Source organism: Microcaecilia unicolor, chromosome 5 (assembly GCF_901765095.1).
Source record: "Microcaecilia unicolor chromosome 5, aMicUni1.1, whole genome shotgun sequence".
NCBI classification, from domain to species: Eukaryota; Metazoa; Chordata; class Amphibia; order Gymnophiona; family Siphonopidae; genus Microcaecilia; species Microcaecilia unicolor.
The window spans coordinates 356,089,237-356,116,058 of NC_044035.1; the positions used below are offsets into that span (position 1 = coordinate 356,089,237).

Here is a 26,822-nt window from a genome sequence, read left to right on the forward strand (position 1 = left end):
GCAGCTCCTTGTGACTCTGGGCAAGTCACTTAACCCTCCATTGCCCCATGTAAGCCGCATTGAGCCTGCCATGAGTGGGAAAGCGCAGGGTACAAATGTAACAAAAAATAAAATAAAAACTGAGGAGGAGCTGACTGCACAATGCTCTATATAGGGTAAGATTCACAAACATTTGTTTCCCTTCACCATCTGTTTATAAAGGGGCATAACACATTTGTCTGGACTGGTCTGGTAGGACTCAAGGAAATAAAACTGACAGGTAAAACCACATTTTTCCGTGGCGCCGCTTGTTGTGGCTTTTTGCTTCTCGGGTAAGTAATGGTTGTATTTCCTTCATAATCTCCACGGAGTCCTTTGTTATACCATCAGGTAACGGTCCAGTTTTGGTAGCTGTACTAATGAAATGTGCTGTTTTATTTCTAGATGGTACAGTAATTAGTGAAATGGCAGAAATGGATGTGAATATGTGTATATACTGAAGATATCATGACATTTGTCAATTCCTATTTCCTCGTACCTTGTTTGAAAACACAGGGGCGGTTTAGTTAACTGAAACATTACTATGCTATTCTGGAAAGGAGCAAAATTGAAGGCCTGCACTAAACTACCGGGAAGCATCGGTTCTGTGGAGTCTTGAGACAGAATGGCCTGAGGCATTTAAATCAATATGCCAATAAACCTTTTCTCATCTCTACATATAAAAGGCAGCACCAACGTTCTAATGAAGCCTCCAGCCGGAAGTGTGAAGGGGGAGAGATATCCGGTTTCCCCATGAGTGTCTGCCCCGCCCTCGCTCTCTCTGTAACACAAACAGTGAAGGAAAACACAGCACAGCACGAAATCGCTCTCTTTGTAACAGTGAACGACTGGAGGAGGGAGGGGAGAGAGGGCAGACGCCTTCACTCTCTCTGTAACACAAACAGCACAGCAGGAAACTTAACACTGAAGGACTGGGGGGGGGGGGGACAGAGAGCAGAGGGGACGGAGAGCAGAGGGGAAGGGAGAAAGGGCAGAAGGCAGGGACACACACACTCCCACGACATGCACACTCTGAAGAAAACCTTGCTAGCCCCCGTTTCATTTGCATCAGGAACGGGGCTTTTTTACTAGTTTCTCAATAAATATGTATGGCCTTGTATATTTACAGTAGTATTTTCTATTCGGTGTGGCATGTGGCTGTATATATGTATCTGTACTGTATATGTAACTGCTTCTGGGGTAGGAAGCAGCAACCCTCTGTTAATAGTTGTACTTCCTTTGTGTTGTTTTGGACATCCTGCAAGTTGTATTTCTGTACATAAGCACTGCAGCTCCTGCATTACCAGCGCTTTTAGACATTGATGACAATGTATGTGATGGTCTGTGTCCTTTCTTTTGGCAGCTGTGAGACTGTACCAAGATATGCTGGGGAAATGCTGTCTGTCTTCACTTATCATCACCTCGGCGTGAATTTCCAAGGTGGAGGCATTCTTTGTTCTTCATGGTGCTGCTTGCGGGACTGTTTAAGGCTCTGGAGCGTGAATTGTTTTAGGAGAGGTCTGCACACAGCACAGTCAGCATCTTTTAACAGGGTTGCTCCAGTCTTCACCAGGGTTTCAACATTTGCAGATAAAACAGCCATTTTTGATCAGAATGGGCAACACACGTACAAAGAGCTATATCGCCTGAGTCACCGCTTATCCCAACAAATACATCGAGCGTTGAAGTGTTTGAGTGGAGACCTACAGGAAGAGCGCATCTCCTTTCTGTGCCCCAATGATGCTTCCTATGTGGTAACTCAGTGGGCTTCTTGGATGAGTGGTGCCATCGCTGTACCTCTCTGTCGGAAGCATCCGCCTCCAGAGCTTGAGTATGTTATCCAAGACTCTCAGAGCTGCCTGGTAATTGCAGAGGAAGACTATGTAGAAACAGTGGCTCCCATCACTAGGAACCTGGGAATAGAGCTTTTGGTGCTCCCCAAGTTAGCTGTCTTTGCATCCAGTAATGATGAAGGCTTAGAGGATGGGTGTGCCATCACAGAGTGGAAAGAAAGAGGAGCCATGATCATCTACACCAGTGGAACGACTGGACGGCCCAAAGGTGTCCTCAGTACACATCGCAACATTCAGGCAATGGTAAGATTTTGCGTGTCTCAGATCGTCCTCTGGTGAAGCTCCTCTGCCCTGAAGGGAGGAATTGCACAGAGGGAGTATGTAAGCATTGCTACAGAAAACTGGCTTTGGCAACCTTGCGTTCTCCGAGGACAAGCAGGCTTCTACTCAGAAGTGGGTGACGCCGATCCACGTCGCCTAGTCAATCATTTTGCCAAAGCTAAAAAGAGAGCTTTGTGGAGCGCGAGCACCTTCCTGCCTGTCGTGTGAGTGCGGTCTCCTCAGTTCTCTTTTTTCCATGTGAGAAAAAGGTGCTGTTTTTGTCTTCTCACACGCCCGGTCTGAGAGCTTTCTATTTTGTGCCTTCTGGCTGGTTTTTTGTTGATTTTTTTTTTTTTTTTACTCGTAGGAATCATTTTTCTATCATTCCTTTATTTTCTTAGTACGCTTTGCCCAGTTTTAAATTTTCTTAATTTTTCGTTGTCACCGGGCCAGTTTTAGGCCCTGACTTTGGTCAGGTTTCTTCTTTGGGTTTCTCTCCGTGCCTTGCCCCTTTTATTCAGGCACCATCAAGTCGTTTGATTTAGCCGGTGAAGTTTTCCTGTCCATGTCCACAAAGATTACCAGTGGCTTCAAGCGCTGTACTGGTGCAATCGGACTATCTCGGGGAAGGACACCCATTTTTGGTGTCTGCAATGTCTTGGGCATGACCATAGCCCTACTCATTGTGTTCTCTATCTTCCTATGAAGAAGAGGATCCTACTTTCCTGAGAGGCTCAACGAGAGAAGATTTTTGGAGCCAAGTGAGCATTGCACCAGTATCGGGAACATTGATAAGCATGGCTGCTTCGAGACCCTTAGACACTGAGAGCAGTGAGGCATCAAGTGGGTCTCCACCTGCCTTAAGGCTTCCTGCTGTGCAGGGCCCCTGGGACTGTCCCATCATCGGACCTGACTCCAAGGTGATGTGAGGATTCGATGACGTCCTCGTCTGTACCAGGGAGTCTTGGTGACACACTTCGGGTGAAGGCCAGGAAGCATTGTCATCGGTTACCCTTGACACATGGTGCCAGGATCTCAGGAGCATCGACACCAGGAGGATCACTCTCCCTCCATACAGGAGGTGCAGATGCACCTGTCTCCAAGCAGCCGAGACCCTCCTCCCGCATTGACCCCAGCAGCTCTGCAATCTTCGCCTCAACCGGCACCCCAGCTTTTCCTTGTGTCAGCCCTCGATGAGCACATCCATGCAGCGGTATCGGGGTGGTTGCACCTGCCATACCTCCTGTTGCGGCCCTGCTTGACCCTCAGCCTGCTGTGCGGCCACCAGCGTCGCTTAAGGCCCCAGTGTCGACTGCCACCCAAGCCTGCATCCCCTTGACGTCAGCAGAGGAAGCTTCTCCATACTCGAGACGGGAGCCGACATCTCGAGTTCCTCTTCATCGAGACAACTTCGATCTAGGCAATCCCATAGGGAGATATTGTCTGATACAGAGGAAGAGCGCTCATGGGATTTGGAGGAGGATCCCAGATACTTCTCAGATGAGTCTTATGGGATCCCATCTGAATCCTCCCCTCCACCTGAAAGGAGACGGTCTCCGCCAGAGAGCCCTTCATTTCCATCTTTTGTTAAGGAAATGGCTGAGGCCATTCCTTTTCCTTTGGAAGTGGAGGATGAGCCCAGGGCCAAGATGCTCAAGATCCTGGACTATATATCTCCTTCTAAGGAGGATGTGACTGCATCTCTCCATGAGGTACTCGTCTTCGTGAGGAACTGGGATTCCCCTCTGTCAGTCCCTGTTAAGAAGATTAACACCCTATATCGGATCCACGGTTCATCTGGTTTTGATAGGCCTCAGTTGCCTCACAGTTCCATGGTGGTGGAATCCACTTTCAAAGAGCCAGGAGTACTAGGGACAGTGCCTCAGTGCCCCCAGGCAGAGAAGCTAGAACCCTGGATTCTTTTGGGATGAAGATGTACCAAGTTTCAATGCTAATCTCTCGAATACAATCCTACCAGCTCTTCACGAGCGTCTACTTGCGAAACTCGGTGCGACAGCTGTCAGACTTGGTGGATGTGCTCCCTCCAGAACAGGCTGAACCTTTTTGCAAGTTGGTCAAGCAACAGAAGGCGTGTTGAAAGCTGTTGGACAGGGGCACCGATACTTTTGATGTGGCATCCAGGATCTCTGCTCAAAGTATAGCAATGTGCAGACTCTCATGGCTGCATTTTTCTGAGTTGGAATACTCTATTCAGCAGCGGTTGGCGGATGCTTCTTGCTGGGGGGATAACCTTTTTGGAGAGAAGGTTGAGGAGGTTCCTGACCAAATCAAGAAACATACTGATGCAATCTCTTCTTTCTCACGCTGGGCGCCTTCTGCATCCACCTCCTCAGCTAGGAGGGTTTTTGGCAAGTCAGGGTGTGGTTCCGACTACTATTCTAGGCGTAGGTACACTCCTTTGGCTTGCCAGCCAAATCAGGCTCAGCCTGCTCATTCATGTCAACTTTTGCACCTAAGGACCCTGCTGTTCCCCAGTCAAAGCAAGGGACGAGCTTTTGACTGGCTCCAGCAGAGCATAGCCGCTGTCAAAGTGTCCGTCCTGGACAACTTGACGATTAGGGGGAAGTTAAAATTTTTTCACCAAAGGTGACCTCTCATAACCTCCGACTGGTAACATAGTAGATGACGGCAGAAAAAGACCTGCACGGTCCATCCAGTCTGCCCAACAAGATAACTCATATTTGCTGGTTTTTTGTGTATACCCTACTTTGATTTGTACCTGTGCTCTTCAGGGCACAGACCGTATAAGTCTGCCCAGCACTATCCCCACCTCCCAACCACCAGCCCCGCCTCCCAACCACCGGCTCTGGCACAGACCGTATAAGTCTGCCCAGCACTATCCCTGCCTCCCAACCACCAGCCCTGCCTCCCAACCACCGGCTCTGGCACAGACCGTACAAGTCTGTCCAGCACTATCCCTGCCTCCCAACCACCAGTCCTGCTTCCCACCACCGGCTCTGGCACAGACCGTATAAGTCTGCCCAGCACTATCCCCACCTCCCAACCACCAGCCCTGCCTCCCAACCACTGGCTCTGGCACAGACCGTATAAGTCTGCCCAGCACTATCCTCACCTCCCAACCACCAGCCCTGCCTCCCAACCACCGGCTCTGGCACAGACCGTACAAGTCTGTCCAGCACTATCCCTGCCTCCCAACCACCAGTCCTGCTTCCCACCACCGGCTCTGGCACAGACCGTATAAGTCTGCCCAGCACTATCCCTGCCTCCCAACCACCAGCCCCGCCTCCCGATCTTGACTAAGCTCCTGAGGATCCATTCCTTCGGCACAGGATTCCTTTATGCTTATCCCACGCATGTTTGAATTCCGTTACCGTTTTCATTTCCACCACCTCCCGCGGGAGGGCATTTCAAGCATCCACTACTCTCTCCGTGAAAAAATACTTCCTGACATTTTTCTTGAGTCTGCCCCCCTTCAATCTCATTTCATGTCCTCTCTTTCTACCATCTTCCCATCTCCGGAAAAGGTTCGTTTGCGGATTAATACCTTTCAAATATTTGAACGTCTGTATCACATCAACCCTGTTTCTCCTTTCCTCCAGAGTATACATGTTTAGTTCAGCAAGTGGGTTCTTCAAATAGTCTGACTCAGATACACCCTCAATTTGGTTTCCAAACCTCCAAATTGTCCACCGAGAACCCATTCTTTCAGCTCTCAGCACAAGCTGCCCTTGTAAAGGCCCATACAGTTGAACCCATTCCACCAGGGGAAGAAGGGCAGGGATTCTATTCCAGGTACTTCTTTGTGCAGAAGAAGACAGGGGGGATGCGTCTCATCCTGGACCTAAGGGCCCTGAACAAATTTCTAGTCCGAGAAAAGTTCAGGATGGTTTCCCTGGGCACCCTTCTCCCAATGATTCAGAAAAATGATTGGCTATGCTCTCTGGACTTAAAGGATGCATATATTCAGATCCCGATACTTCCAGCCCACCGGAAGTGGGAACACAGCACTTTCAATATCGTGTGCTCATGTCAGCTCCCAGGGTACCAAGTGTCTAGTGGTACCTGCTTAAAACTACCCCAAGTCCCATCTCCACCCTGTCCAGCATCCAGTCCCATCTCTACCCTATCCTGAGGGTTTGAGCCTACCACCTGGAGGCAAGAGCAGACAATCTTGTCTTGCTGGCATCAAAGGTTTGTGCCTCTCAGCAGGCCAGAGCTCTGCAGATGTTGAGATGTTGGGCCACATGGCTTCCACAGTGTACGTTACACCCATGTCTTCACATGAGATCAGCTCAATGGACTCTGTCTTCTAGACGGGGAGTCTAGAAGATGTCATTCAACTGTCCCCAAAGCTTGTACACTCTCTTCGGTGGTGGACAATTCGATCCAATTTGACTCTGGGACTTCCATTCAAAATTCTTCAGTCACAAAAAGTGCTAACGATGGATGCATCTCGCCTGGAATGGGGAGCTCACGTAAATGGGCTTCACACTCAAGGAGCTTGGTCCTCCCAGGAAACAAATCTTCAGATCAACCTCTTGGAACTTTGGGCAACCTGGAATGCTGTAAAGGCTTTCAGAGATTGGCTGTCTTATCAAATTGTTCTCATTCAAACAGACAATCAGGTTGCAATGTATTAAACCAACAAGCAGGGGGGGGGGGGTACTGGATCATGGCCTCTGTGTCAGGAGGCCGTCTAGATGTAGCACTGGGCTCGCCAACACAGTATGTTCCTTTGAGCCACTTATCTAGCGGGCTTAAACAATACCCCGGCCGACAGGCTGAGCAGGATAATGCAACTGCAGGAGTGGTCTCTCAATATGGGCATAGCCCACAAGATCTTCCGAGTGTGGGGCACCCCTTCGGTGGATCTTTTTGCCTCTAGGATCAAGGTCCCTCAGTTCTGTTCCAGGGTTCAGGCCCACTGCAGACTAGCATCAGACGTCTTCTTCCTCAATTGGGGGACAGGTCTTCTGTATGCTTATCCTCCAATACCTTTAGTGGGAAAAACTTTGTAGAAACTCAAGCAAGACTGCGGTATTACTATTTTGATCGCACCATACTGGCTGTGGCATATATGGTTCCCTCTTCTTCTGGAATTATTCTCCAAAGAACCATGGAGATTGGAGTGTTTTCCGACCCTCATCACACAGAACAAAGGGTCGCATCTTCATCCCAGCCTCCAGTCTCTGGCTCTCACAGCTTGGATGTTGAGTGCCTAGAATTCGCTTCCTGGGGTCTTTTGGAGGGTTCTGTTGAGTCTTTTTGGCTTTCAGGAAAGATTCCACTAAGAGGTGTTATTCTTTTAAATGGAAGAGGTTTGCCGTCTGGTGTGAGAGCAAGGCCTTAGATCCCCTTATTTGCCCTACACAGACCTTGCTTGAATACCTTCTACACTTAGAGTCTAATCTCAAGACCAATTCCATAAGGGTTCACCTTAGTGCAGTTAGTGCTTATCATGAACGTGTAGAAGGTAAGCCCATCTCTGGACAGCCTTTAGTTCGCTTATAAGAGGTTTGCTTTTGTCAAAACCTTCTGTCAGACCTCCACCAGTGTCATAGGATCTCAACGTCATTCTCACCCAGCTGATGAAAGCTACTTTTGAGCCACTGAATTCCTGCCATCTGAAGTATTTGACCTGGAAGGTCATTTTCTTGGTGGCTGTTACTTCAGCTTGTAGGGTCCGTGAGCTTCAGGCCTTGGTAGTAGATGCACCTTATGCTAGATTTCATCACAACAGAGTAGTCCTCCGCACACACCCTGCCGAAGGTTGTGTCTGAGTTTCATCTGAACCAGTTGCCAACATTCTTTCTCCGACCTCATGCCCATCCTGTCGAAAGTAGCTTGTGCACCTTGGATTGCAAGAGAGCATTGGCGTACTACATGGAGCGGACAAGGCCCAACAGACAGTCCGCCCATCTTTTTGTTTCTCTCGATCCCAAAAGGATGGGGGTTGCCATCAGGAAACACACCATTTAAATTTGGCTGGCAGATTACATTTCCTTCACTTAAGGCTGGGCTGGCCTTGGAGGGTTATGTCATGGCTAATATATGTCAGAGCCGTGGCCGCTTCTGTAGCCCATTTGAGGTCAACCTCCATTGAAGAAATTTGCAAGGCTGCGATGTTGTCTTCAGTTCACACATTCACATCACACTACTGCCTTGAGCAGGATACCCGACGCGACAGTCGGTTCGGGCAGACAGTGTTGCAGAATTTGTTTAGGGTCTAGAATCCAACTCCACCCTCCTTAGGCCCGTCTTATTCTGTTCCAGGCTGCACTCTCATTCAGATTGTATACAGTTGGTTAATCTCTGTTATGTCCTCCCTGTTGCGAGGCCTAGTTGACCAATGTTTGCTGTTTTTGGTGAACCTGGATGCTAGTGATGCCCCACTTGTGAGAAAATAGAAGCCTGATTGTCCTCTGAGAAAGCAAAGATACTTACCTGTAGCAGATATTCTCTGAGGACAGCAGGCTTCATATTCTCACAGTCCCTCCCACCTCCCCTTGGAGTTGTCTTCTTGCTGATTTTTACTTTATTTTCTGTTTTGGTATTAAACTGAGGAGACTGCATTCACGCGACGGGCGGTAAGGCACTCATGCATCCGCATTGGAATGCGGCTCGCACACCACAAAGCTCTCTCTTTAGCTTTGGAAAAATGCCAGACCGGGCAACGCGGACCGGCGTCACCCACTTGTGAGAATATGAAGCCTGCTGTCTTCGGAGAATACCTGCTACAGGTAAGTAGCTTCACTTTTCTGTTCCATAAATTGGTGTGTGGTTTTGAAGATTTGACATCCATGGACTATAGAGGGATTTAAATACTGTGTTCTCATGGAATATAATTCTCATTCCCATAATTTCTTCACTCCAACAGCAGTCCTGATCTCTTGTAGCAGCATTAGATTTTGCGCTACATAGAAGGATGGCAAGAATTGCTTTCCCCAAAGTGTGTTCGTCATTTAAAATAATACAGAAGTACCTTGCTGAAGGGCTTGATAATGCTGAAAGAAAGCAGAAGGAGATCAAAGCCCCACCAGGCAGTTTTTTAAAAATCTTCATTAGATGTAAGCTATGGCTTTAGCCCATGTCTTTTCCAATAGTATTGCAAGGCAAGTTACTTTCAAGCAGGGGCGTATCTGCGTGGGGCCACAGGGGCCTGGGCCCCCGCAGATTTCGCCCCGGACTCCCCTACCGCTGTCACCTACCCCCAAGGTCCGCTTCCTCCTGCCGGCTTTTAAAAATATTGTTTCCGCTGGCGGGGGACCCCCCAACCCCCCCCCCCCCCCCCCCCCGCCAGCCCAGCCGCGGTCTTCTTTAACTTCTTCATCCTCGTCGTGCTGTGAAAGCTGCATGCATCCTTAGTTCTAGTTGGACAGAGTCTGACGTCGCAGTACGTTGACGTTACAACGTGCTGCGACGTCAGACTCCGTCCAACTAGAATAGAATTAAGGATGCATGCAGCTTTCAGCACGACGAGGATGAAGAAGTTAAAGAAGACTGCGGCTGGGCTGGCAGGGGGTTGGGGTCCCCCGCCAGCTGAAGCAATATTTTAAAAAGCCGGCAGGAGGAAGCGGACCTCGGGGGTAGGAGACGGCGGTAGGCGGGGGAGGGAGGGTTAACGGCGGTAGGGGGGAGGGTTGAATGCGGTAGGGGGGGCGGCGGCCGGGGGGGGGGGCTATAATGTGCCCCCTCACTCTAGCCCCTGCCCCCCCTACCGCCGAACCTCAGATACGCCCCTGCTTTCAAGTTCATTAGGCATTTTCGTGTCCCCGATGGCTGAGGCAGTGGAGGTTATGGGGGCAGTTGCCTTCTCTCTCTCAAGTCCTTGTCCACACCTGCCAGTCCCCCAGTCACACCCATCACTTGCTCTGTATCTCGCCCTCTTCCCCCGCCAAACCATCACTGTCCCCAAACCCCCACACTTCCCATTCTAACCCCCTACCTGTGTGCTTCTGTGTCTCATTGTTCCTCTGTCGACTCCCAGTTGTCACTGTGCTTTATGTTGCTATTTGTGTGAGGACTGTGTGCTGATGCTGGGACAGTGAGTGCTGGGTCTCACAGAGCAGTGGGTGGAGGAGTACACAGTGGTGTTACTGGGCTTAGTGGGTTGCACTTGTGCTGGTGGGACACCTGCACATCAGTCGTGGATGAATTAAATGCTACTGTGGCTTACGCTTTGCTGGATGTGGATGAGAGTTTGGAAGAGGGGAAGGCCCAGGAGGAGATACCCCAATCCCAGAGTATTTAGGCCCAGGACCCGTTTCATGGACCTCACTGACCAGTAATTCCTTACTATGTACCACTTTGATAGGGCTGCCATAAAGCACCTCTGACCAGCTACAACCCCTTCAGGCCAGGACACACAGGAATAATCCAGTACCAACCCACGTTAAGGTCACTGCCTACTTCGCCTTTCTGGCCACTGGCATTTTTCAGTCCGTGCTAGCAGGGACAACTGGTTGTTGCCCAGAGGTCATCTGTGACACCAATGAGGTGACATAGCAGAGAACCCCAGAGCCAAGAATATGAAAGATGTTTGTCTTCTGAGAGGGTTGTCTCCTTACAGGCATTCAAGATAGGTCCTGGCCCTGCTGGAGAGCCCTGGGTGACCAGGCACCGGCTGAGATGTAGTATCGTAAAACTTTACCAACAAGAAACAGGAAAAATAGGAGACCACCACAAATCTCATTAGACAAAAAAATCTCCCAATCTTTGTATTTGATTGAGAAGTAGTATGCCACTGTGCTGTTGCCTGGCTGAGGTCATTGTTACAGCTCTTGTCAGGGATGTGGGTGTGTGCGCATCCCCATGCCTATGTGGCCTACAGCTGGGAGATGGCAGGGGATCCTGTTTAATCCTCCCATCCTTCTGGCCAACTCTGCTGGGACCCCCTTGAGAATGGCATTTTACATCCTGCAAGGTGGGAAACCTAGGTTTCGGGGCATCTATCTGTGATGTAATCAGGCTAGCTGACTTGGGGCCCTCACAAATATCAGTGGCTGCACATTACCCATGACTCATGGGCATGCTCTTGGGGTGAACAGTGGAAGGGGAGGGGTACGCATAAGTGGTAGTTTCCCTAAGGAGGGGTTTGTGTGTCACGATCATGTAGAGGTTTGAAGCGCCTCCAGCTTTGGCCTTGAGAGTTGTTTCACAGGGCAGCATACCTAACTTTGCACCTCACAATACTATATACAATCAATGTGGGGCGTGGCCATGGGCGGCCCAAGACAAGCATGAGATGCCTCCCACCCCCACGCCTTGTCTAGAATCTCCCCCTTCCCTTTGTCTACCTTATTTATTTTTCCGAAAAGGTGGCAGCGATTCCCCTAGGCTGCCCTGCTGCTGGCACTAGCCTCTTTGCTACTGTGGAAACAGGAAATTAGGTCGAAGCGGGCCACAGTGAGAGAAGAGGCCGGTACCGGCAGCAGGGCAACCTATGGGAATCGCTGCTACTGCTGCCTTTTGGAAAAGAAACAAGATAAAGGGTTGAGGAGGGAGGGGAGAGTGCTGCTCCTGGAGCGTGCCACCTGAGTCCCCTGCCTCAGGTGGCCTGATGGTAGAGCTGCCACTGAATGTGGCCCATTCGAGGCCATCCATTTGGGTGGCAACTTGTACTCTGACAGCCCTCTGGTCAGTGTACTGACCTCTTTGCACAATCCTTTGTCAGGTACATGTATGGTGTTGGGATTAGGGTTCTCGCCCCTCAAGGCAGGGGATGTGAGTTTGATTCCCACTGTAGGTCTTTCTTATTACAGTTTTATTTACCCTGCCATAGTTGCTGCAATGTTCTTGGTAGCTGTGTGTGACATACTGGCTACAATTTGGCTTTCTGCTGGGTACTTGTGACCTGGCTTGGCCAGTGTTGGTGTCAGCCCTCTCCTTGCAAGCCACAATTTGTGGCTCTGCTGCTTGGGCCTGCCTCAGTTGGGTTCAGCAGTTTGCTGATGACGTTCAAGGTTCTGAAGTTCCTATGCCGCGTCAATTTCAGGATATGGAGTCGGGGCTGGCATATCTGCCGGCCTCTATGTGGTTTAATTGTGCTTTCAGTGAAACAAATGTCCCTTGTGGTCGCTGCAAGGTGCTTATTGTTGCGCCACTGGGCCACATGTTATATAAGCGGGCCTCGGCTTCCGCAACTCGGTCTTCCTCCAGTTCCCGGCCTTCCCAATGATGGGGTGTGGGGTCCCTCCTCGACTCTGGGGGGGACAACTGTCCCTTTTTGTCAAGGAGTGGGCCTGTATCGCTATGGATCAGTGGGTCCGCGACATTATTAGAGATGGTTACAAGTTAGAATTTACTGTTCCTGTCGTAGCAACCTAAATTGATCCAGTTCAAAGCACTTACGAATTCTATTAATGTGGGGTTCAAGTGACAATGTTCTGTCAAAAATAACACTTAGGATTCTGGTTGATGACAATAGAGCATATTCAGTATTATTTACCGTGATCGATGGTGGAAAAACATTATTTGAATTTCCTGTTACCAATAAAGATTTAGTTTTATCTCTCTTTGATTTCAGTGCATGTTTCAACATCCATGAGTCCATGATGGACAAGCAATCTTGGATCAGAGAGCTAATCATCAGGTCTAGATTACCAACCACAGGAAGAATCATGTTTATAAACAGAAAAACTTGAATTTTCCAAAACAAAACCCAAAGAATGTAAATAAACATTAAATAAAGTAATATTTTAAATTGGTTTCATCAATTTTTATTTGAGAGATCTTATAGAATAATTAAAGATAAGTTTTTTTCAATTGGTTGGAGGCGCACTTATGAAGTGGAAATGGGACTTGATATACCGCCTTTCTGAGGTTTTTGCAACTGCATTCAAAGCGGTTTACATATATTCAGGTACTTATTTTGTACCTGGGGCAATGGAGGGTTAAGTGACTTGCCCAGAGTCACAAGGAGCTGCAGTGGGAATTGAACTCAGTTCCCCAGGATCAAAGTCCACTGCACTAACCACTAGGCTACTCCTCCACTGCCCCAGAGCTTGCCATTTTCACCAATCTACTGTATCCAAGTCGCCTAGAATAGACAGCAGTGCCTCATGATTCACCAAGTCAAAAGCGCTTGAAATGTCAAATTGTAAAAGCAGCGCTTTTTTACCCTGGTTCAGTAGTAATCTGAGACTATCTAACAATGAGCTCACAACCGTTTTCCTACGAAAATTTGGTCAGAATCCCGATTGCGAGCGGTGTAATGCACCATAATTCTCCAAGAACTTTAAAAGTTGACCTGCTACCACCCCCTCAATAAAAGAAAACAGAGAGTAGGGTTAAATGGTCAGTATTCTCAATGGAGAAGGGTAGATAGTGGGGTTCCCCAGGGGTGTGTGCTATGATTGCTGCTTTTTAACATATTTATAAATGATCTAGAGATGGGAGAAACTAGTGAGGTAATTAAATTTGCTGACGACGCAAAGTTATTCAGAGTTGTTAAATCGCAAGAGGATTGTGTGTCCCTCTGTCCAGCAGAAACTTAATCTGTTCTTCCAGCTCTGTACAGGTAGAAATGTCTCTCTGTCCTTTGAGCACTTAAGAGATAGAGGTGTCCCATGTGCAGCAAGGTTGCCAATTGGGCGGTTTTCCGCAACCCGCGGCGGGAAATTTTTGCCCGTCACGGGTCGCGGTTTTTTGGGCTGATTTTTGGGGTTCTTCGGTGGTTTTTGTGCGGTTTTTCGGGCCGGTTTGGGCGGGGCTAGTGATGTTTTGGGCGGGGCCGGTGACAGAAGAGGCGGGGTCGATGACGGCGGGGGCGGGGTCGATGACGGCGGGGGCGTGAACTTTTTGGGCAGGTTTCGGGGCCGAGTACCTGGCAACACTGATGTGCAGCAGAGGCTGGCTGTCCTTCCAGCATTGTAGAAGTTGTCCAGCAAAAGCTCTGTTCTAGTATCCAGCAGCACTTCTCTCCTTCCAGCACTGCAGAGGCAGGCAGGTGTCTCTGGGAGCAGCTTTTGGTTCTTTCAGCTTTGCAAGGATGGCAGGCGTTGATTTTTCTGTCTACCAAGATCAGCTGCCTCTGTCTTTTCAGTGGTGCAGAAGTACAAAAATTATCCTTAAGTTTGTCTTCCTGCAGATAATGGTCCAAGTCTACCGTGCTTTTGCCCATAATCTCGAGCCTAGTGCCTCTTTCAGACGATGGTTTTTCCTTTATTTATATTTTCTTTCTTTCAAAGGTACTAAAAATACCCGTCTCCTTCCTCTATTTGCTCTGGAATATGGTCAAGTGTACAGTTATATAAAAACTGTAATTTAGATACATTTCCCAGAGGCTGGAAATCTATTTTGCTTTCAGCATAAAAAGAAAATATGAGCACTGCATAAAGTAAATAAGCATTTTGTTATGGTTGTCTGAACTTGATAAGATCACAGCATTAAGAAATAATAAATTGAGGTTTGGAGAGTTGTTACATAGTAGTAAATTATCTTAATCTCAGAAACCACAGATAAGCAAATGCATTTGGTGGTGTTGCTGTTTGTCTGTGTTGAAGTGTTGGGGTTGGCACTGCACTAGGGATTTGGGGAGGAGGGGCAGTTACCAATTTTGGGCTACCTTTGAGATGTATTATTTTCCTGTTAATCCCGGTTATTAGTAACTAAATCTCATTGTATAAAATGGAACCTGTGCTAAAATAACCCACCTAACAGTAGCTGATGTTAATAACTTCCTCCCCCCTCCCTTTGGAATCCTTGTGCTGCGGCACAATTTAAAGGTGAAAAGGATTGTGTCCTCCTTAGCTAATACAGTAAGATATGGGCCAATATTCTAAAAGAAGTTGCATATTTAGTGGCCACCAGTGAAGATATAACTTGCCTATCTGTATATTTTAAAAGTGTGCAACTGATATCGGGCCATTTAAATGGCTAAATTCCCATTATCTGTATAAGAAAGGGGAAGAGTGGAAAATTGATCCTGAGCTCGGTGAATCCTGATTGCAGTATCCAGTTGAATTACATACTTAACAAAACATGTTGGTACGGTGAACACACCGTTTAGTGGCTCTTACCTGTGGAGGAGTGGCCTAGTGGTTAGGGTGGTGGACTTTGGTCCTGGGGAACTGCGTTCGATTCCCACTTCAGGCACAGGCAGCTCCTTGTGACTCTGGGCAAGTCACTTAACCCTCCATTGCCCCATGTAAGCCGCATTGAGCATGCCATGAGTGGGAAAGCGCAGGGTACAAATGTAACAAAAATAAAATAGATACTATTGGAGATTCTACATGGAATGTTGCTACTATTGGAGATTCTACATGGAATGTTGCTATTCCACTAGCAACATTCCATGTACAAGGCTGAGCAGGCTTCTGTTTCTGTGAGTCTGACGTACGTGCAGGACGTCAGACTCACAGAAGCAGAAGCCTGCGCGGCCACATTGGTGATCTGCAAGGGCCGACTTCTACATGGAATGTTGCTAGTGGAATAGCAACATTCCATGTAGAATCTCAAATAGTAGCAACAGTGGAGGAGTGGCCTAGTGGTTAGGGTGGTGGACTTTGGTCCTGAGGAACTGAGTTCGATTCCTGGCACAGGCAGCTCCTTGTGACTCTGGGCAAGTCACTTAACCCTCTATTGCCTGCCACATTGAGCCTGCCATGAGCGGGAAAGCGTGTGGTACAAATGTAATAAAAAATAAGTACTATCTAAGGATCAAGCCAAGCAGCATGGCTTCTAGGAAGCAACTAAAGCCATTTTAATTTCCTTGAGGTTTTTAATAAGCTCAGTGTTGGAGGGAAGATTGATTAAGAATGAGTTACTGCTGTCATGTTGGTTGATTTTTCTGTAACTGGAGAGGGGGATTTATAGTCTATTTTTTAAAAAATTGATATATTTATTTTATTTATTTATTTATTTCATTTGTACCCCACATTTTCCCACCTATTTGCAGGCTCAATGTGGCTTACAGAGTGTTGTTATGACATAGTCATGAGAGGATCTTAGATACATTCGGTGGTAAGCCGAAGATATTTGAAGATAGAGTAGGGGGTGTTAGATAGGGAAGTGTGGGAGGTGTATTTAGATGATTGGGTGGGTTGTATGGTGATTTGTGTCTTTAAGGGTTCTTTTTGTAGGCTCTATTGAAGAGATGTGTCTTCAGAGATTTGCGAAAGTTGCTTAGATTGTCCATAGTTTTTAGGGCTGGGGGTAGCGCATTCCATAGCTGTGTACTTCTGTAAAAGAAGGTAGTAGCTTATGCCTGCTTATATTTAAGTCCTTTACAACTGGGGAAGTTCAGATTGAGGAATTTGCGGGCTGATCTCTTGGCATTTCTGGGCGGTAGGTCCACTAGGTTTAACATGAATGATCTTGTGTACGATCGTGCAGATCTTGAATTCAATGTGTTCCTTGAGTGGTAGCCAGTGAAGTTTCTCTCTTAAGGAATGATTTTTTTTTTCAGCAAGATGGTCACTTCACTGAATGAAAATTGGCCCCGTAGTAGATAATGCCAGAAAAGGACAATTGTCCCACTCAGTTTGCTCAGTTATTCTGTAGGGCTAACAAGCTGAGTAGCTAATAAATACTCTGGTAGAGTTTCTGGCTTGTCTTGTCTGTTTGGAGTATGATTTTGACCTAAAGCCCAAAACAAAGAAAAGAGTTCTCACAAAGGTTTTCCTGGCAATATGAGAGAAGAATGCCACACTTTAGAAATATATTGCAATTTATTGGTAATTATAGATAGATAGATATAGATATAAAATATAAAAGGATATCTATAATTAGTATGGCAAAGCAATAAGCAGAACTTAGCAGCAAGACTTGTCAGTACGTTATAGAACAGTGAGACGGCAATACCAGTGCAACTAATAATTATTCCTGAGACATAACTACCGGTGCTAACCTGAGACCACATGCCAAAAGGTTCCGACTCACTTGAAACTTGGCAATGCTTTCTATCTCGCCCCTATAGGAAGAATAACTGACCCCCTGTAGGCTGCCTGGAAAGGCCCTTTGGCTCCCTCTGTGTGGCAGGTTTTTCCTTCCCCTCTCGGACTCCAAGCTGACGTTTCCTAGCTGTATCTTCAGTCTGTGGGCTCGATGCACAAAACCTACAGTGTTTGCAACGTTTGCTTTTAGACTGGTTGTAACCAGTTTGTTTAGTGTCTAATGCACAAAGGGATTTGGTGTCCCTTTTACCATAAGCCGTAGCAGCTACCAATAATCCTAAGCAAATTTATTACAGCAAGCTCATTAGCATTAAAATGAGCATTCAGAGCAATGCACAGACCTGACAGCCTACCTTTAACATGGAGAATTTTATGGCAGATCTGGACCTGTTCTTATGGGTGCTCAGTGCATGGATCCCCCGCCACCCCCCAAAACTTTCCCTGGTGGTCCAGCAGACCCATGACCACAGCCTTATGTCCTGAGCCCTCCGAACTCCATCCATGGTGGTCCAGTAGATCACAGAAGGCAAAAGTAGAGACTAATAGACGATTCACCACTGGAGACGTGAGTCCAACAGTCTTTATTATATCAGAGATAGCGACCCGACACAGGCCGTGTTTCGACGCTAAAAAGCGTCTGCATCAGGGGTCAATAAATACACCAAGTAATGAATGCTTAACGAAGAGTCCTACTTGTATATGTGTTGTCAACTCACTGATCACGTAGCACCAAACAGAATATGCTGGATACAAACTATCAGAGCAGTCCAGTAGATCCCCACTGACCTTTAAAAAAACCTCCCAACCCCATTCCAAATGATCTGGTAGACACCTCCCCTCAAATCCGGCGGGCGCTAGACCGGACCCCCTGGTTGCCACTAATAGCCCTGATGGTCTAGCAGGAATCCCCTCCATCCCCTCTCAGTCCCTTCTTCTTACCTTGAGTAGGAAACAGGAAGACAACCTCCTGCCTCAGGCCCACCTGCTTCCAAAACGGTGGTGCCCAACTCCTCCCAGTGCATCCTGGGAAGCACTGGGAGGGGCCCAAGCACAATATAAAGAAAAAGCTTGTATATGGTGCTTAGGCCCATCCCAGGGTGCACCTGGCAGGGACTGGGCGTAGCCATTTTGGAAGCAGTTGGACTTGAAGCCGGAGGTGGTCCTCCTATTCAAGGTAAGAGACTGGGGGGGGTGGAGGGGAATCCCACTAGACCACCAGGGCTATTAGTGGCTACAAAGTGGTCTGACCTAGCCTGGGGCCCATTGGGTAGGGAGTCCACCAGACCACCCATGATTCTTAGGGGCAGAGAGCAGGAGGGGGTCCATTGGACCTCCAAGGATTTTCAGGAAGTGTTTGGAGGGGAGGGGAGGGGAGGGGAGGGGGGTTCACTAGACCACCACTGAGTTTTTTTGAGTTGCACGGCACAACTAAAAAAAACTCCATGGTGGTCTAGTGTGACATGCATCTAACAGCAATGTCAATAGTATTTGACAACTTTGAGTTGCAAACAGTGACCGATGTACAAAGGAATTTATGTTGTGATAACCCCCTTCTCTCTCAGGGTGACCTGGTTCTCAATATGCAAATCATATGCAGATTAGTGTGCTACCCCTTCTCACTCAGGGTGACCTGGTTTCCACTCAGCAAATTAAGCAGGTCTCACCAACTGCATATATCTCAGGCAACTCTTTATTCCAGCCCCTGGGCACACTTCTTCTAGCCTAACACTTTATGCTTTCATAGATCTTCACATTGAGCCTCCCCACACAGATACATGGGCTCAGTACTATACCAATACTTTGGGGACTCTCAACAGGCTTTGCAGCCTGCTTCTCTTAGTACTTCGGACACACAGTCCCTCTTTGAACACACAGTTCTAGACACACAGTCTTTTCATCTTCAGACACACAGTCCCTCTTTGAACACACAGTTCTAGACACACAGTCAAACTCTAATGCTTTAGGGACTTCTTACCCCAGGACTTTCAGCCTGCTGATCTCCTTTGGACACCCAGTCCACCCCAAAGTCCATCAGGTTAGCCAGTATCTTTCAGGAGCTCTCTCTTCTTCTGCTGCTAGCTCACTTCCCTCCTTTCACAACTCAGGTGGGGTATAAAGTGGTTAATTAGCCACCCAGGACCCAGCCCATAATCTCCTGCACCTGTGGGCCTCCCAGGGCTCTCCCCGGTCCTAGTGAACTCCACCTTCTTCTAGCGCCCTCTAGTGGCCTACACCATATAGGACAGCCTCATACCTTCTCACAACGTGCATCTCATCTATACCTTATTCCTTTTGTGCATCAATTGCTGTTTGTGACTCATTAATTTCTCGCATGGCTACCGCATTTAACATTGGGCCCTCTGTTCATGCTATCGACAATGATTCTGGACAACACACAGCTCTTAGATAGCTGAAGCTGAGATGCTGCCTAGGACTGGTTCCTACTCAGTATGGCACATATTCTTAGTTTAGTTCCTTTATGAGCGCTGACGGCATTCGCCCTTCAGTGATACTCAGAAGGACTGTATGTTGGCTAGTGAAATAACATCCATCAGAGAAAGGTGTCTGTCTCTCGGTCCAACAGGCTAACTGCTTTTGTAGCTCTTGTGTGTCTAACTCCTTGTGTAGACTAATTCCATCCATTAAGAATGCATGATAGAGGACATCGTACCATGTGTAGAACAGTTCTCTGATTGGATGAGCTGGGCACACAAAGACTTGCATGAGATGTTCGTGTGGATAGGACAAGTAAAGCTTTGGTCCACTAGGATCACTGATGGTGATTGCCATTCTCTGAGGACAAGCAGGCCATTAATTCTCACAATTGGGTAATGTGGCACCGCTTTGCCCGGTCCGGAGCTTATACCAAGCTTAACAGAGCTTTGTGGAGTGCGAGACTCGCGCCACCATGCATGCACGGGTGCCTTCCTGTCTGCCGCGAGAGCTCGGTTTTGACATGGTATCCAGGATCTCTGCTCAGAGTATAGCAATGCACAGACTTTCATGGCTGTATGTTTCTGATTTGGAACAGTCAGTTCATCAAAGTTTGGCGGATGCACCATGCTGGGTGGATAATCTTTTTGGAGAATAGGTTGAGGAGGTTGCTGACCAAATCAAAAAGCACACTGATATCATCTCTTCTTTCTTCCACTGGGTGCCTTCTGCTTCATCCTCCTCATCTAGGAGGTCTTTTGGCAAGTCGAAAAGGGGTGCCTACTAACAGGCACAGGTTTGCCACCTCCTCTCACCAGCCTGCTTAAGCTCAACCCCAGCATACTCATTGTTGTCAACAGTGTGCGCCTAAGGCCCCTGCTGTTCCTCAGTCAAAGCAAGGGACAAGCTTTTGATTGGCTCCAGCAGAGCATAGCCGCTGTCAAAGTGTCCGTATTGGCCAACTTACCCGGCGGAGGGAGGCTGAAGTTTTTCTATGAAAGGGTGGCCTCTTATAACCTTTGGAGAAAGGTGTGCTCTCCAAATAGTCAGATACATCCTAAATTGGCTTCAGAGATCTCCAAATTTCCCACAGAGGGCTTATTATTCAGTTCTCAGCATGGACAGGTACTTACAGAGGAACTCTCAGCCCTTCTGAAAGCCCATGTCGTCGAGCCCTTTCCATCAGGGAGGAAGTGCAGGGATTCTATTCCAGGTACTTCCTCATGCAAAAGAAGACGGGAGGGGAGGATGTGTCCCATCCTAGACCTAAGGGCCCTGAACAAATTCCTGGTCAACGAAGAGTTCAGGATGGTTTTCCTGGGCACTCTTTTACCCATGATTCAGGAAAACTATTGGCTATGCTCTCTGGACTTAAAGGATGCATATACTTACATCCCGGTACTTCCAGCCCACCCATATTATTCTCTATTTTGGAGTAAGTATACTCTGTGGGGTGAGTTTGGCACTGAGGTCTTCTTCAATCCAATATTCTAATTGGAGTCCAGAGAATTCCGTAACTGATAACTAGCAGGATTCTGTTGTGTACTTGGATGTTGCTGTTGTCCTGTTACCTCAAGTATAGATGTTTTGTGACTTCCTAGATGAGTTGTTGCTGCGTCCTTGGAGTAATTTTGGCAAGCTGGCCATTCCTGGGAAGATTCGCCACTGTTCCATGTCTTCTCCATTTGGAAATAATGGCTCTCAGAGTGGTTTGGTAGAGTCCCAGAGCTTTAGAAATGGCTTTGTAACCCTTTCCAGACTGGTATTTATTTATTTATTTATTATACTTGATATGCTACCCTTCTGTCAAATCAAACAGAGTGGTTTAGAACCAAGCCAGATTAAAAATAACTAACCACATAAAATTTGTGCAAAACTATAAAACCCTAGCTTCAAGTTCCTGTAAGGTAATCCACAAGGCGTACAGACTTCATAGGGAATGGATAATTTAACCTACCGGGTTTGCTCATATATGAGAATGTCTGGGTTTTACTTGGGATATTATAATTTCGGCTAAGGTGTCTTAATAACAAATCATGGTCACAAAAATGCATGTTGAAGAAAGTAGGTCTTTAAACTCTGTTTAAAGACACCTAAACAATGCTAAAGCCGAATATTTTGTGGAAGTGAATTCCACATCTCTGGGGTCTGGTAGAAAACAGCGGCTTCTTTGATGAAGTCCAGTCGTGCCCTTGGTAATGGGGACATAACCATTTGGAACCTTAAACTATGTAATGGACAATAAGGAATGAATACGTTACTCAAATAAGATGACAAACCAGAATGGAATGTTATATGAGCCAGAACTAACATTTTAAACTTAGAACAATATTGACAAGGCAACCAGTGAGCTTTCTTCAAAAGTGGTCGAACATGGTCATTAGCTTCAGAACTTAGTACAAGAACAGTGCTGGGCAGACTTCTACGGTCTGTGCCCTGAGAATGGCAAAGACGAATCAAACTCTGGTATACATACATATAAAGTAACATAGTAACATAGTAGATGACGGCAGAAAAAGATCTGCATGGTCCATCCAGTCTGCCCAAGACAAACTCATATGTGTATACCTTACCTTGAATTTGTACCTGTCCTTTTCAGAGCACAGACCATATAAGTCTGCCCAGCAGTATTTCCCGCCTCCCAACCACCAGTCCCGCCTCCCATCATCGGCTCTGGTACAGACCGTATAAGTCTGCCCTCCCCTATCCTAGCCTCCCAACCACCAACCCCTCTTCCCCTCACCTGCTCCGCCACCCAATTTCAGCTAAACTTCTGAGGATCCATTCCTTCTGCACAGGATTCCTCTATGCATATCCCACGCATGTTTGAACTCCGTTACCGTTTTCATCTCCACCACCTCCCACAGGAGGGCATTCCAAGCGTCCACCACCCTCTCCGTGAAAAAATACTTCCTGACATCTTTCCTGAGTCTGCCCCCTTCAATCTCATTTCATGTCCTCTCGTTCTACCGCCTTCCCATCTCCAGAAAAGATTCGTTTGCGGATTAATACCTTTCAAATATTTGAACGTCTGTATCATATCACCCCTGTTCCTCTTTTCCTCCAGGGTATACATGTTCAGGTCAGCAAGTCTCTCTTCATACGTCTTGGAACGCAAATCCCAAAGTATCACATACCATGTAAAGTGAGTTTATCTTGGGCAGACTGGATGGACCATACAGGGCTTTATCTGCCGTCATTTACTATGTTATGCTATGTTACTTCTTAGCCCCCATAACAATTTTTATAGCAGTAGTTTGAATGTTCTGAAGTCTGCTAATAGAATATTTAGGAAATCCTACAAATAGTGAGTTACCATAATCCAATCTACTTAAGACAAGAGCATGTGCTAGTTTAAGTAAAGAGGACTTATCAGTGAGGGCTTTGATTGATCTAATAAGGCGAAGAGCACTGAAACATTTCTTTACCAATGAAGAGATATGTGTTTCAGAGCTAAGTTTTGAACCCAGCGTAATTCCTAAGATCTTGATTGTCGTTTCAGTAGGTAGAATATGCCTCAATAATTCTGATGCAGCAAGGGGTACCCCTGATCCAAATAGCTTTTGATTTTATAAGGTTTAACTTGAACTGGTGGTTCGTAAGCAGTGAAGCCACTTATTGCAAACCTCTATTGCAGGGATCAGCATAAATAATCAGCTGAATAACCTCAGCAAAAAAAAGTGGGCAGTACTACCAAGCTCCTAAGTGAGGAGAGCCAGAGGACTTAAGGATAGATAAAATAAAAGAAGGGACAGTGTTGAGCCTTGGGGAACTTCGCGATAAAGCTTGTAAACTGGAATCAATAGAATAATGAGAAACAAGACATAATCTGAAAGAACTGACTCAGACCATCAATATACCTGACCTCTCAGCCCACATTCTCTTAAGAAATTTAGATCAAAGACCGCTGAAAGATCTAAGGATACAAGAAGAGCCTCAAGATTCTTGTTGAGCTGTTCATGTATATCACTGATCTTGGAAACTAGGATAGTTTCTGCTGTGCATATGCTAAAAGCCTGATTGACGAGAATGTAATAGATTCCTTTTTCCAACAAAATCCTTGAATTGTTCTAGAACTGCTTTCTCTGTTAATTTTGAAATAAATGGAAGGTTGGACTGTTTAATTTTCAGGTAAAGGTGGATTTAAAGAGTTATTCTGTCAAGATAGGCATTGCTACTGCCTTTCTCCAACCTGTTGGCAGCAGACCGGAGGCTAGACTTGTATTAGCCATAGTCAAAAGCACAGGGAACAATGATTGGAGAGAATCAAACATATAAACGGCGAGTGACCGTACTCACTCGCAAATGCGCAGTAGAGACTTCCCTCTCTGCTCCGCCCCCGCTTCAATACGTGATGATGGGGGCGGGACAGAGAGGGAAGTCTCTACTGGCATGCTGCAGACGTCGGAACCCCTCCCCCTCCCCCCTCCCCCGGAGTCGCCGCCGCCCCTCCATCTGGCCCGAGCACTGTGAACTTACATCAGCACGCAGCAGCAGGCACATCAGCAAAGCTGCCGTCGGGCTTCCTTCTCTGCCTTTGTCCCGCCCTCGCCGACGTTACGTCACACGAGGGCGGGACACAGGCAGAGAAGGAAGCCCGCCCCGACGGCAGCTTTGCTGATGTGCCTGCTGTTGCGTGCAGATGTAAGTTTACAGTGCTGCTAGGGCTGGGTGGAGGGGCGGCGGCGACTCCGGGGGGGGGGGGGGGCGGCTCGGAACCCCCCCCCATTCCAAAAGTAGCCCGTTTTCACGGGCTCAACGGCTAGTAGATTGGAAAAGAGGTTGGAACTGGATCCAAAACTGAACATGGGTGGAGTGAAGGAGTGGCCTAGTGGTTAGTGTGGTAGACTTTGGGCAAGTCACTTAACCCTCCATTGCCCCAGGTACAAATAAGTACCTGTATATAATACGTAAGCCGCATTGAACCTGCTATGAGTGGGAAAGCGCGGGGTACAAATGTAACAACAACATGGAATGTTGCTACTATTGGAGATTCTACATGGAATGTTGCTATTCCAGCAACATTCCATGTAGAAGGCTGCGCAGGCTTCTGTTTCTGTGAGTCTGACGTCCTGCACGTACGTGCAGGATGTCAGACTCACAAAAACAGAAGCCTGCGCGGCCACATTGGTGATCTGCAAGGGCTGGAATGTTGCTTGTGGAATAGCAACATTCCATGTAGAATCTCAAATAGTAGCAACAGTGGAGGAGTGGCCTAGTGGTTAGGGTGGTGGGCTTTGGTCCTGGGGAACTGAGGAACTGAGTTCAATTCCCACTTCAGGCACAGGCAGCTCCTTGTGACTCTGGGCAAGTCACTTAACCCTCCATTGCCCCAGGTACAAATAAGTACCTGTATATAATACGTAAGCTGCATTGAACCTGCTATACAACCTGCGGGGTACAAATGTAACAAAAAAAATGTTCCGTTAACAATTCCGTTATATCTGAAATTTGAAGCAGATTAAAAGTGTGCCAGTACTTATTCAGTGTGAAAGAAACATGACTTGAATTATCTAAAGTGCAATCTATATCATCTGAGATCATAACGGAGGCTAAAAGTGGGAAAAGACTGTTGTACAGTGGTAGTGGGAAAAGAAGAAGCTAATTCTTCCAATGAAACTGACACACAAGATATTTCTTGATGTCCAGATAATTCTTTGGTGAGAGTGAATTTGTTTTTACAATCAGACCAGAATAGTAATTACATTTGGTTTTCTTTCATTCCTGCAGATAGAGATTCTTACATTTTTTTATATAAATTTAGTCATATCTGATTGATACTTTTTTTTTTCTCATCTCTTTTGGAATTTCCTTTGACTACTTCACTCTTATGGTAAGGTTCAATATATAGTGAGGTTTAGATTAAACAGCTGAATCTAATTATCAATTAAATTTGGTCAGTTGGTTAAGGGGGCAATTACTGTTTCACATGGGTGCTATGGGTGTGAGATAACTTTGTTCCTTAACACAGTTTTTTAAAAATTATTACTTCATTTGTTTATGCGTTTATTCAAATTTCCTTTGTCTAGTATTACATTTTGTTTAAAAGATCAGAAACCATTTAGTGTGACATATATGCAATAATAGAAGAAGTCGGGGGGGTGGGGGGGGTGGGGGGGAGAGGGGGGGAGAGGCTGTAGGCTGCTATCAGCCTTTATAAAATAGGTTCCCAGATTCAACCCCAATAGGGCAAATGTCAACGCGCACATTCATCCCTGATCCGAGGTAAATGTAAATAAGCTTTCGTGTTTGTACCCTACATGTAGAATTATAGATCTCTCTTCCCATGGGTGACAGATCTTTGGACCTCCCTTTCATAGGTGACAGACACTCTACTCTCTTTGGCAACACACCCCTGCTCTTTGTTTCTTGGGTTACACAGAAAATATTTTTCATTAAGTGCACAATTAAGCTCTGAAATTTGCTGCCAGTGCATGTAGTAAAAGTAGTTAGTGTGGTTGATTTTAAAAAGATTTGGATAAATTCTTGGAGGAAAAGTCCATAAATGGTTATTAACCAAGGGAAGGGAATGGATTTTGTTTTTAGCTCATGTCTTTCTCAGTAGCTGAAAGTGAGTTACATACAGGTACAGTAGGTATTTTCCTGTCCCTGGAGAGACGGCAATCCAAGTTTGTACCTGAGGCAATGGAGGGTTAAGTGACTTGCTGAAGATCACAAGGAGGTGCAGTGAGATTTGAACCCTGGTGTCCCCGGTTCTTAACCTGCTGCTCAAACCATTAGGTTACTTCTCTACTCCAGGCAGACTTGAGGAAAGCCACAGCTTATTCCTGGGGGTAAACAGCTTGGCCACTGTTGGGAGCAGGCTGCTTGGATTGGTGATCCTTTGACCTGATCCAGTATGACAGTTCGTAAGCTCTCTTTATCTACCCTGCTCTTTCGTACTACAGATGATAGACCCCTGTGCTATTTGGTTTTCTCTCTCACAGGTGACAGACTCTGATGTTTGAGCTCTCCTCTCACAGATAACAGACTCCTGCTTTGATTTCTCCTCTCACAGGTAACAGACTTGGTTGATGAGTGGGAGTGGAAGAAAGAAGATGTCATCCTCCATGTACTGCCCCTGCACCATGTGCATGGTGTGGTAAACAAGCTCATGTGCCCCTTGTGGGTTGGGGCTACTTGTGTCATGCTGTCGGAGTTCTCGCCACAGAAGGTAAGTCCTGAAAGGATGTAAATTACCGACCGTGTTCTTGAGGCTTCATGCAGTATGATTCTTGTTTAATCATTGTATCATCCTGGGTGAGCAGTAGCTTATGGGCCTGTCCTCAGTAACAGCCCATGTTTGCCGATTATGCATCATTTTGTGCTTTCCAAAGGGATTCTCGGGTAACGTCCTTAGTGGGGGGGGGGGGGGGGGGGG

The 26,822-nt window shown here is 46.9% G+C and overlaps 1 protein-coding gene across 3 annotated transcripts in view; it reads left to right on the forward strand.

The window, feature by feature from the left end:
- The window catches only part of ACSF3 (acyl-CoA synthetase family member 3), a 230,883-nt gene that overhangs the window by 20,042 nt on the left and 184,019 nt on the right, over positions 1-26,822 (forward strand). For 2 of the 3 annotated variants that reach the window (XM_030204600.1, XM_030204601.1), the window contains exons 2-3: positions 1,382-2,114; positions 26,460-26,615. In XM_030204600.1, coding sequence (XP_030060460.1) covers positions 1,413-2,114; positions 26,460-26,615 — 858 coding nt within the window. In that variant the 5' untranslated portion in view covers positions 1,382-1,412. The remainder of the gene's footprint in view (positions 1-1,381; positions 2,115-26,459; positions 26,616-26,822) is intronic. The other variant, XM_030204602.1, reaches the window with a different exon arrangement.